We start from the raw sequence: 12,213 nt of genomic DNA, 5'->3' as shown, positions 1-12,213 counted from the left end.
AAAATAGAGAGGAAGAATCCTTGCTGAGGTGGTGAGGACCATCTGATGGAACATTAGACTATGAATAGTCCTGGGGTTTAAAGAGGTATGCGGGAGAACCCTGGCCCTTTGAAGCTGCCTAGCTCTTTAGAGCCTGTGTGCTTGCCCCTGGCAGGACTCAGAGAGATGCTTGAGGAGGCTGACTGTTGCTACCCTGACAGAGGAGGCTATGTGGCAAGGAGACCCTGGAAGGGACAGATGTAGGTCTGTCCCTGCTGGTCTAGCCTCCGCAGAAACCTCTGTCTTGTCTTGGGATGAATGGTCCTTGAACACAGAGGAAGAACAAATTCTTTAAATGTCATTGTTTTTTTTCCCCTTTTACCAAAATGTGTGTCTTGGAACAATTCTAGCACAGCAGTGGATACAAACACTCAAATATCTAAAATACACAGTATATCTGATAGTTCAGGATGTGTGTTCACCACCACAATGACATCATACAGTAGAGATGCCCACAAGGGGGCTGTTATTAATTCCAGAGCAGCTCCCCCTCCCCACTTCCTGTGAGGCCCCCTAGCACTGAGAAACCTCGCCTCCCTTCCACACATGTGCAGGAGAATACACTCAGGGGAGCATTAGCCGCTCCAGGTCAGAGCACACTGAACCCACCGCTGGCTTAAGAAAGCGTCTGTTTCCAGCTTTTGGGGAGCACCCACCTCTCTCACCCAGCATATAGCACTGCCTCAGATCTGCTCCAGTCTTCCCCAAACAGCCCTGCTTCTGTCTTACATCAGCTCTCAGGAACGTGCCGCCCACCATGGCCCTCCACAGGCCTCCAGCTGCCGGAGCACCACCCCACCCCCATCTTAGTCACTCACGCCTTGGCTGAGCTGGCCCAAGAGAATCAAGAGATGAGGTGAGGGGAAGGGAAACATAGGCTGCTTCCAGGCCTGGATGACTGAGGTTAGGGACAGCCTTCTGCCAAGCTAGAAGCCAGCAGGGCTGTAGCAGTTAAGGAGGTTGAGTTACTGTCGAAGCAGCGTAGAGTCCCAGTGGCTTCTTCCCAGCCGAGGGAAAGCTAGATTTTGTGAGAGCCTGCCAGGGGCTCAGTATATCTGTTCCAACTACACTTTCTAAACCTAGGGAAAATCATGTAAGGAAGGGATAGGAGTCTATTGGGTCCAAGTGAGATGAACTTTAGCTCAGACTTTCCTTGTCCAACCTATGTATTACGCTTACACGGTTTATGCATTCCCCAGTGGCTGCTGGAACTGATGGTGGGATTTCCCTGGGCTGGAGCACTTGGTGCCTTAAGGATAAGCCTTCCTATGAGCTACATTAGTTCCATCGTCTAGCTTGCTTCCCACAGGAGTGTGAATTACTTGGAAGCAAGGCTAAGCAGGCAGTGAAATGGCCCCTCTCTAGGACAGTACTGACCCCACAAGAATAGGAAGCCCCGCCTCCGCTGGCCCTGCCCTCTTACTTGTAGGCTTTGGGGTTGTAGGTCTTCTCTGCAGGAAAGCCAAACATGCCACAGACCACGTGGGAATTCTTGGCTGTCCAGTGCTTGTTGCAGATCTGTTTCCAGGCCTTACCCTCCTTCACCTCCACGTAGCCCTCGGTCACAGGCTTGCGATGGCGGAAGGTGGACAGGATGGGCCGAATCCGGATATCTTCCACCTGTATATTTAAGCTCTGTGAAGAAGGAGATGTGGAAGGTCAGGGGTTATGGCAGGAGTCTGGCCTTGGACAGGTGACAGACAGCAATTTCTTCTTCAGGGACCACAGGTTGATTTCTGCTGGTCCACCTCTCTCCAGGCTCTGCAGAGGGGCCCACATTCTCCACAATGGGCACACAGCACTGTTACCAGTTGTTATACAATGGGAGGTAGTATGGTGATAGGCACCTCACTTGATGACTTGGGGTTCTCCGAGACGTCTTGAGGAGGCCCCCAAAGCTCCCCGTTTTCCTATAAGAAAACGTGGGATGCCAGAGGCAGTAGTTTCTTCCTGCATGGGCTTTAAAAGTAAAAGCACAAGGGTAAAAAGTCTTCTTCGACTTTTGACAATCTCAAAGTGGGGGTTGGGGCTTACAGGAAAAGAAGCAAAGCTACCCAGTGTTGAGCATGTCCTGTGTAGGAGAGCCTCAAACCTGGGGAGCTGTGAGCTAAATAGAGCCAGGGATGACTACTTGGCTGTGGCTAGGCAAGACTCTGCATGTCTTGAGTCCCTTAGAAAGCCGCCTTCTAATCTTTCTGGGTCAGCGAGGGTAGCAGTTTGGGTTTGGGTTGAGAGGGACTCATTGGCAGGACGCTTCTGAAGGAAGCAGGCGACTAGAAAGGAGGGTGGGAGGAGGGGTACCCAGTCTTGGATATCTTCTGCTCCCTGACACACAGTTGGAACGGCCTTGTGTGAGAAGTGAGACCCTTCAGAGGCCACAGGGAGAGACATGACTGGGGAACGGGTCCACAGAGTTACCCTGATGCTTTTCATGCGTTTCCAAGGCATAGCACACCAGTGTTCAAATCCAGGTCTCACTTTGAGCTCTCCTCCCTTGTCTCCCTGCAGCTGTCAGCAGACCTTTTGAGAGAGTCCCTAATAGAGTCCCTGCCTCCATCTGTCTGCCGTGGGACTGGCCAGAGTCCAATCTAAAGCACTTATCTCTACTTGTTCCTCAACCAGACCCTTTTCCTCTATAACACACAGCTATCTAAGTTAGAGATGTCCATAATCTTCCTTGGCTGATTCCAGCGACGCCTCCTTCCCAGCTCGATGTCCCCAGCTCCAATTCACCCTGAGACTATGGACCATAGCATATGATATCAACAGCTGCTAACATGCTTAGCATGTTTATGGCAAACACTTCCCATGCAGCCTCTTATCCAACCCTTAAGCAGAATAATGTGCCTTATTGCCACTGTCCACAATTTACAGATGCAAAAGCTAGTAATTCTAATTTCTTCCTCAGACCACCCCGAGGTGCGCTGTGAGACACACCTGGAGCAAGGCCAGGGAGGGAGAGGTGGGGTTGGTAAGGGCCAAACTGGAAGGAAGACTCCAGTGACCCAAGTGCCCTGTCCAGCCAGAATGCAAATGAATTAGGGATTGAACAGAGCCATTCTTTGGGTGCCCAGGGATTAACGTCTCCCGCCACAGGCTTCAGAGTCCAGAGCCAGGCCTCACTCCACAGGTTCTGCACAACAGTGGAAAGTATGCAGCTGAGAGTAATGGCATTTGGCCCCAGCTCCCTCCACGCAAAGCGGAAGGAGAGCTGCCAGGGCAGGATTATGCTTTCCTGACTGGATCCTTTACAGCTCTCATCAGCCCACAGGACTCGTGCAGCCTAGACACATGGGCAGTGATGAGCCAAGAAGTGGCCTGAGGTCTAATCCAAGCCTGCAGGCTAATCCCCTCCCTGACTCTTCCCACAGCAGGAGGCCGTTGGCACCCAGTGTAGATATCTCATGCCCAGAAGGAAAGTTATGGCTGTCCCACTCGTCTACAGCAAGCACGGCTGACATATGCCATTCACAGATCTTTTCTTGGCCAACAGCAGTTGTAGAACCTTATGGATGGGAGATGTGAGCCCTGTATCACAGTACTACAGAGAGAAGAGCTGGCTGCGAAGCTCGGCAGCCACCCTCACAAGGGACCTGCACAGGGTCTGAGGCCACAAACAGTCATACTTGTTGGAGCACTTATCTCCTTCCCTGCCTTGATTTAGGACAGGAATCAATCCATTGGCTGACCTGTGGGCTTCATGGCAAAGATAGTGAACCCTAGGGTTAGCCTTAGCTATCATTGTCATAGCCTTAGCATTCATTCCTCTCCCAGCTCAATCCATACATGTGTGTCTGTGTGATGTACACATGTGTGCATAATGGCACATGTGTATGCATGCATGGTACGCATATCTTCCTGTGTGTCTATGTATTCACGAATTTAAATCTGTCTTTGTGTATCTGGGAGCTAGTACTATGTCTGTGGATTTGTGTGCATATGTAGGTATATGGTACAAGGATGTATGTGTGTGTCATGTGAGTCTTTATTCATTTATGTGTATGGTGGTATATGATGGTCTGTATGTGTCTTTGTATGTACAGAATATGTACTTGAGGGATGGAGAAGAGAGAAACAGATTCAATCCCTACAACAGTTAAAGAAAGAAAGCAGTCAGAATGGGCTTTGCACTCATTTTTCTGAGGTAGGACATCCGTCCTTACCTGTAGAATCAAATCCTCCTTCTGGCAGGTATTGTGGTGGTTTGAATGGGAATGGTTCATGTTTGATGACTTGGCCCTCAGTTGGTGGAGCCATATGGGAAGGATTAGGAGGTGTGGCCTCCTTGGAGGCGGTGTGTCATGGGGGTCAGGCTTTGAGGTTTCAAAAGACTCCTGCCAGTCCCATTGAGCCTCTCTCTGGTCTCCTATCTGTTGATCAACATGTGAGCTCTCAGCTTGTCCTGCTGCCACACCTTTGCTCTGTCATCATGGACAATAGCTCTCTGAAACCATAAGCCTAATTAAACACTTGCTTTTGTAAAGTGGACTTGGTGTGATGCTTTGTCAAAGCAATGGAAGTAATTAAGACCAGAACCATCCATGTCATCTACTCGTTCATTTATTCACTCAACAAAATAGAGTCTGTTGTCCACGGGCCTTACCAAACTCCTCTGTGCCCCTCTCTGTGCCCTGTGTCTTCTTTAATGGCAAAGGCCATTACAAATCAAGTGTTGGTCGACTGCATGTGAGGCTTTGTGAACAGAACCTTACATCTCTTCCCTTCTACAACTCCCATAAAACTTACAGGATAGCAAACAGTGTGCCCCTAATTATAGGTAAAAATATGAGAAAATTTGGCAAGGCTGGGCAACTTGTCCAACTTTATAGTCTTATTAATAAGCAGGTAAAACTAAAAATGGAAAAGTCTCTACTCCAGCTTCTGGGGTTAGTGACCACTGGCCCCTGAGCACTATCTGTTCACACCCCTTTCTTACCCAATAGTGTAGTGACTCTCATACTGGTTAGCCTCCAGCTCTGACTCCTGGGTGGTCCCCGCAGAGCTGCCTGGCACTGCGTATATTAGAAGTTCAAGACCGTCCCCAGAAGGACTGTGAGTCAGAGGATGGTGGACGTGAGGGATGAGCTGCTCTTGCCCTTAAGCCAAGGAAGTGGCAGGCATGCTTTGGTGGCACGTACTCAGGGCTCATGTGAGCTCAGCAGCCACCCCAGGTCCTGGGAAACCTCAGGGTTAGAAGGCAGATGCCTGCACGCACCACCTCCCTCCTACTTCACTGCTGTGGAATCCCTCTATAACCACAAGGATTTTCTTTTTCCCAGAACTTCAGCTCCCAAAGATGTTTGTTTGAAATATCAAATATGGGTAGTTCTTTTTTCTTCCTTTCTGTAGATATGTTAACGTTTTGTTATTTGTCTGTTTGTGTACGTGTTGAGAATGGGTATGTGGGTGTGCATGCCACAGCACGTGTAGAGGATAGAGGATAGCCCTATGGATTGAACTCAGGCCATTAGGCTTTAAGGAAAGCACCTTTATCACTAAGCCATCTCCATGATCCAATTTGTAGAGTAAAGACCTGGAATGTCTTGAATTCTAACTAATATTACCTAAATGCTGGTCCTCTTGCCCAAAACAAAGTGTCCAGAGCTCCAACAAGTTTTTCTTCCAGGATCTTGCAGAACCCTTCCCCTTGTCCCCCACAGAACTAATTTCCTACCTCTCAGGGAGGCCCTGGGAGTGACTAACATACATTCTCAGCAGAGGAAACCAAGATACAGTGAGGTCAGGGGCCTGCCGTGCTGTAGCTGCTGGGCTGGTGGGAAGAGGGTAGAGTGAATGACCGGGAAACCGACATCCAGGCTTTTATGCCTTGAACCGTTTAGCAGGCACAGTGTCTATTGGTGACTTGTACATCATGGAATGTGGCAGTCCGGGATCTCTGCCCATAAGGAGTCACCCATTTTGAAAGGTTAGCTGCCTCAGGGTATGAGGCAAGGAGAGGCAAAGCAAGAAGAGCACAGCTTGCAGGCAACTCCTTTCTAAAGGGACTAGAAACTCTCTGTAGTGAGCAAATGGCCTCTCTACAAAACCAGGCAGATCTTAGCTTGGTACCTTATCTCTTCACTCTGTTCTAGAAGCCATAATTTAACCTCTTATTGGAATTCACTCCAGGGCTACAGACAGAGTAGAGGAAATGTCATTATACCAACATCCCCCTGGGACATACCATTGTTTGGGAAAGCTTGCCCACTTGGTCTGTCCTCCATTGCTAACGAATTTCTTTGTCTTGCTTGAAAGGCCTGCAGCACACCTTATTTGACTAATCTTTTTGAAGTGGGCAGTTACATTCAGATCCATGTCTCCCCCAACCCCTTCTCAACATCTCATAGTGACCAACCCAGATACCCACAATTCTTCCTTATACAGACAGGAGCCATCAAGTGAGTCCCTCCTGCCCAACTTTGCAGACGATACTTCCTGCATCCTGTCTTCCGGTCTCTTCTTCACTCCTATGGCCCATTTGGCCCCAGCAACAGCTCATCATCTGTACTGATTTCCCATCTACACTTCCATGTCCCAAACAGGTATGCAGGATGTGATGGTTTGTATATGCTTGGGCCAGGGAATGGCACACTATTAGGAAACGTAGCCTTGTTGGAGAAAGTGTGTCACTGTGGGCATGGGCATGGGCTTTAAGACCCTCATCCTATCTTCTTGGAAGCCAGTCTTCTCCTAGCAGCCTTCAGATGAAGATGTAGAACTCTTCATCTCCTCCTGAACTATGCCTGCCTGGATGCTGCCATACTCCCGTCTTGATGATAATAGACCAAAACTCTGAACCTATAAGCCAGCCCCAATTAAATGTTGTCCTTTTAAGAGATGCCTTGGTCATGGTGTCTGTTCACAGCAGTAAAACCCTAACTAAGACACGGGACAATTGTGAATATTTAAACAGGCCATTAAAATTCTACCACCTCAATACACTACATGTCTTCTGAGATCTAGTCCAGTCCATGGCCAGTCTCTGATCCAATTCATTGCTACATTCATTCACAATGACCACCGTGTATCATTCAGACATTTCTAGGTTTCCCCAGGGCACTGGCTTCAGCCATTCCCTGCAATTCTCTCCAACCAACAATCAGATTACAAAAACAAAAACAAAAACAAACAAACAAACATCCATTGATTAGCATATATAGCAGAGGACTGACCTGTCTGGACTTAATGGGAGAGGAGGCCACTAATCATGTAGAGACTTGATGCCCCAAGGAAGGGGTGTGGGGGGGCACCCTTTCAGAGTCGAAGGGGAGAGGGGATAGGGAAAAAACTCTGGAAGCAGGGATTGGGTGGGTGGGGCAGCATTTGGGATATAAATAAATAAAATAATAAAAAAATAAAAAAGCAAAACACCATTGATTGCTTGTTTAACCCATATCTACATTTATTTTATCATATGTATTTATAGAGTGGTACTATGTCCCAAGCCCTGCATAAGACCCTGAGATACACAGGTCAACTGGTCATGCAAGCTGCTTGCTGTCTGTCATAAAGCTAGTAGAGACAGAAGCTTTACCACATTCTCCATGAAACACTCTTCCTGCCTTAAATATCTCTTCAGTCTTTAAGAACATTTATTTGCATGAGTGTATATGTGAGTTCGTGCATGTTGACTGCCAGGTACATGAAAGCCAGAGGTCCAAGTTCGGTATCTTGTACTCCATCTTATTTTTTTGAGACAGACTCTCTCACTGAACCTGAACCTTGTTGATTCAGCTATAACAGCTGGCCAGCAAGACCCAGGGACCCTTCTATTTCCACCCCACAGCATAGGGTTATAAACATGGGCTTCCACTTCTATCTTTTGTATGTGATTAGTGGTGATCAAGCCAAGGTCCTCATACCTGTGAGGCGAGTAATTGTTGGCTGAGCCATCTCTTCAGCATGCTCCAAATATCTCTCTCATCTATTTAGATTAGATTTTTTTTAATTCCTCCAGTATCTGCTTTCTAATGCCTTCATCTGAGCTAGTAGTCCTTGGCTTATATTAACTACTATAGAGGAGTTTTAATCCAGCCACATGGCTGCTCTGATCACATCCAAAGACCATCTAGCTCTGTTGTGAGCTAGTTGGGATGCAGAGTTACCCTTAGTACACATCTTTGATCCCTCTGGCTGGAATCCGTTAATACACACCTTTAATCCCTAACAACGACATCTAATTGAGGGGCAGACAAGGTGATGAATCAGAGAAAGGTTTGACAGAATGAGTCAGAGATAGGATCCACCCAACTCTCAGGAAAAAAGTTGTTTAAGAGCAGTGCAGGGGGAATGAAAGAGTTCAGTTCAATTCATCAGTGAGTTGGGACCTGAGTCAGCTGGGAGTCAGTGAAGTGAACTCAGTGCGGTGGAGTTGAATTCGTTAATGAGTTCATGAAGTTCAGTGCAGGTCAGCAGATGCAGTTGAAGCCAGAGAGTAAGAAGGTGCTGTTTTTTAAAAGACAAAATCCCAGGCGTTTGATTTTACCAACAAAGACTTAGGAGCCAGATGCTGAGGTGAAGGCCTGCTAGCTCACAGAGGCAGAGAAAGCATCCAGCTGACCTTCCTACTCTACCAATGTTCCAGAGGCTAAAAAGCCTCCCTTTTCTACACTATCTTAAGTACTCTCTAATTCAATGTCCCTCCTTTCTACTTCCTGTGTTTTCTTTTGTTCACTGCCTGTTAACTGGTTGCTTACTCTGCCTCTTGGCCTAGGGTTGACTATTTAATCCTATTTACAAAAAGCTCTTGGATTAAAGGTATTTGCTAGGGTTGAGCCACACCACAACAAGAAACAGCTTTTTCTAGTTCACAATCTCAGGGTTCACAATGTGATCAAATAGCCTGCAACAAGAAGGAGCCAGAAGATTAGAACAAATTGCCAGAATTAGTTTGAGGCCAAGCAGAGCAATTCAGTGAGAAGCTGAGAGAAGCCAGATTGAATCAGTCAACTTAGAGAGGAGTTTGAGCCAGAACAGCTGAGTTGAACCAGCCAGCCAAAGTTCAGAAAGAACTAGAAAAAGTGATTTTATTCATCACTGAGACTCCAAGATGACAATTACATCAGGCCAAAAAAAAATTACAGATTACTTTATGTTGCTTTCTATCGTTCTATATGATTTTATCTCCCAAAAGGATTGTGACTGTGAGTCATCTTTTTACAGGTCTGGTGGTGTAGACCCATGATCCTAAAAGCCAGGAGACTGAGGCAAGGTGGCTGCAAGCTCAAGGCTTGTTTGGGCTTCAGAGAGAGTTCAAGGCCAGCCTGGGCAACTGACCCTGTCTCAGAATTAAAAATCTAATAAAGAAGGGAGGAGAAGGAGGGAGTTAGAGGAAGAGGAGAAGGAGGAGGTGGAGGAGGCTGCAGCAGGCATGCAGTTTAGAGGTACAGCATTTGCTTAGCATGTATGAGGCCCTCAGTAGCAAAGAAACAGAAAAATGTTTTTCAAATTAGTCAATGATGTTTTTTAAAAAGATGTAACAAGAGAGCAACTTAGCTAAATATGTTGGGCACTAAAGCCAAGAAAATCACTAGACTCTTTTTAGTCTTTGTTTAATGTCTAACGAACAGTCAGGCAGTCCTTGCCTCTTGCCATAGCACAAGCACTTCTTGTGGGACCTGTGGATAGACACAGAACATCTGTACCTCTTGTACTTCAACATCTTATCTCCTTTTCTCCTAAGATCTGGACACAGAAGAGCTGGGGAGGTGGCTCAGTTAGCAAAGTGTTTCCTGGGAAAGCATAAGGACCCATGTTTGATTCCCCAGAACGTGTGTCTAAAGCACATACTGTGAGCCCAGTGTTGAGGAGGTGAAGGCTGGCAGAGCCCTGGGGCTAATCAGCTTGATAGTCAAGCCTAACCAGCAAGACCAAGATGAGAGGCTGTTCAAACACCAGGGTAGACAGTGTCTGATGGGGAATATCTAAGGTTGTCATCTATCCTCTATATGCATACACACACATGTATACACATGTAGACACACGTACACACACACACACACACACACACACACACACACCCCTCTTTACTCCCTTCCCCTCCCAGGATCTTACACAAAGTTACTGAGCTGAATTATCCCACAAAATCTGATGTTCAGCACAGGCTTAGATAGACTAGGGAGGTGGGTACTGTTTGTGAATGTTGTTAGAAGAATCTGCCTAAAGTATAATTATTCAATACTTACAATTGAATCAGAAATTCAGACATTAAGAAGTCGCTAGGAACGTTCTGACTGGGACAATGGAACAAAGAGGAAGAGGAAAGTTGCCTCTGTGATGTCTGTCTGTCTATCTGTCTCTGTCTATCTATCTGTCTGTCTATCTGTCTATCTATCTATCTATCTATCTATCTATCTATCTATCTATCTATCTATCTACCTACCTACCTACCTACCTACCTACCTACCTACCTACCTACCTACCTACCTATCTATCTATCTATCTATCTATCTATCTATCTATCTATCTATCTGTCTGTCTATCTACCTATCTATGTTGAGGCATGGTCTCTTTTGCTATATGGATCAAGCTGGTCTTGAACTCACCACAGCATACACCACCCTGCCTGTGATTTTTCTTTCTTTTTCATTTTGCACTGCTAGAGGATTGAATCTAGCACATCAGACCCACTGAGCAAATGCTTCACCACTGACCTACATCTTTAGTCTTCTTTTTACTTTTTCTTGCGAATCAGGGTGTCACTAAGTTGCCTAGGCCAGCTTTTGACTCACTCTGTAGCCCAGAAAGACTTTGAACTTGTAATCCTCCTACGTCAGTCTACCAAGCAGCTGAGATCCCAAGCCTGTACCACGAGGCCCTGCTCTGTGGTTTCCATTGCTCAGCTCTGCACTGGACTGAACTGGAGTGAAGGGGATGCAGTTGGGACGGTGTGGAGAGCTGAACTCACACTGACGCCACTAGAGAAACAAGCCGACTGTCTGGCTGGGCCTCCTATAAATCAGGAGCTCTGCACCGCAACTGGAAAATGCTTTCATTTTTCCAGCCTGGAAGAATGTGTGCAGGTAACAGAGGCTTCTTTAGAGAGAAGGCCAGCCCTACTGCAGGCAGGAAGCCGGCGAGACACCTGCTCCAGCCACCAACCCCTGTGGCCCAGCAGCTTCTCTGGCCTTGCCTGGGTTCCGAGGCCACAAGACTCAGCAAGCCCTAGGCTGGGCCTTTGATTGTACATAGCAATCATCACCATGGCAACAAAGCAATGAGTTCTGAAAACAGCTTTCTCTACAGCTAGACAGTAAGCTCAAGAAGGGCAAGACTTTCTCTCCATCAATCCCATTTACCCTCGTGCCCAGCCTAGGGCTCAGAGAACGAATGAGCCAATAGATCCTTGTTACAATATCCTTGTGGGGATGAAGGGAGAGATTCAGTGTTCATCTTCCAGCATGGCTCATGTACTGTAGGGCATGTGGCAGAGCCAGCTTGGACTCTACTAGCCTGGCTATATTCATCACTAGGCTACCCTACAGGCTCAGAGAACAGTGCTACATACCCAGAATCCACAGATGCAAACCTCTCCCATTCATTTCTTCTCCAAACCACCATTCAATGTACCACTCCAATCCACAGCCCTCAAAGTCGGACCACATACTACTCATGTGTTCGTTACATCTAAAGCAAAGTATGTTTGCACAGTCTAGTGACTACAATGTTGTTTGTTTGTTTCACCTCATAGCTTTTTCAAACAGTATCTGTCTATGCTTTGCAAAGGGCTGCATGGGCAACCCGCCAGAACCAAGTTTCCAGATTCACTGAGATTTGCGCGATTTCAAATATTTGGTTCTGTTTGCCACATAAACATCCTCTGCTTTTCAGACATGGTGACCTATTTTCGGTTGAAAAAAAAATAGGGTACCTTACAGCTTATTCTCTTGTGTACCTTATGGTAGCCAATAGTCCCAGCTACATAGAGGTTCTCAGCCAATAGAGAGCAGATTATGAACACAGAGTAAGGCCCCGTATGTCTTCCCATGCATGCTCAGAGAGTGGTGGAAAAGAAAGATACCCCAGAGAACCACATCTGATCAAGCAGCTCAGCTCTAAGAGGATGGCCTGCTTAACCCTTTCTACTCCCCTCCTTAGAGTTAGATACAAAGCACCGTTGTCAACTTCTCCTTTTTTGCAAGAGGGAAGTCCTTCAGTTCTCCCAAAACTAGCTGG

General features: G+C 46.9%; 1 protein-coding gene across 3 annotated transcripts in view; it reads right to left on the bottom strand.

Moving 5' to 3' along the window:
* Positions 1-12,213, bottom strand: part of Loxl2 (lysyl oxidase like 2) — an 87,399-nt gene that overhangs the window by 31,951 nt on the left and 43,235 nt on the right. For all 3 annotated transcript variants that reach the window (XM_031363069.1, XM_031363071.1, XM_031363070.1), the window contains exon 4: positions 1,463-1,674. In XM_031363069.1, the coding sequence (XP_031218929.1) occupies positions 1,463-1,674 (212 nt within the window). The remainder of the gene's footprint in view (positions 1-1,462; positions 1,675-12,213) is intronic.

This window comes from Mastomys coucha, unplaced genomic scaffold, assembly GCF_008632895.1.
Source record: "Mastomys coucha isolate ucsf_1 unplaced genomic scaffold, UCSF_Mcou_1 pScaffold9, whole genome shotgun sequence".
NCBI lineage: Eukaryota > Metazoa > Chordata > Mammalia > Rodentia > Muridae > Mastomys > Mastomys coucha.
The sequence above is the reverse complement of the archived record's forward strand: the minus strand, read 5'-3'. Positions and strand labels throughout refer to the sequence as shown.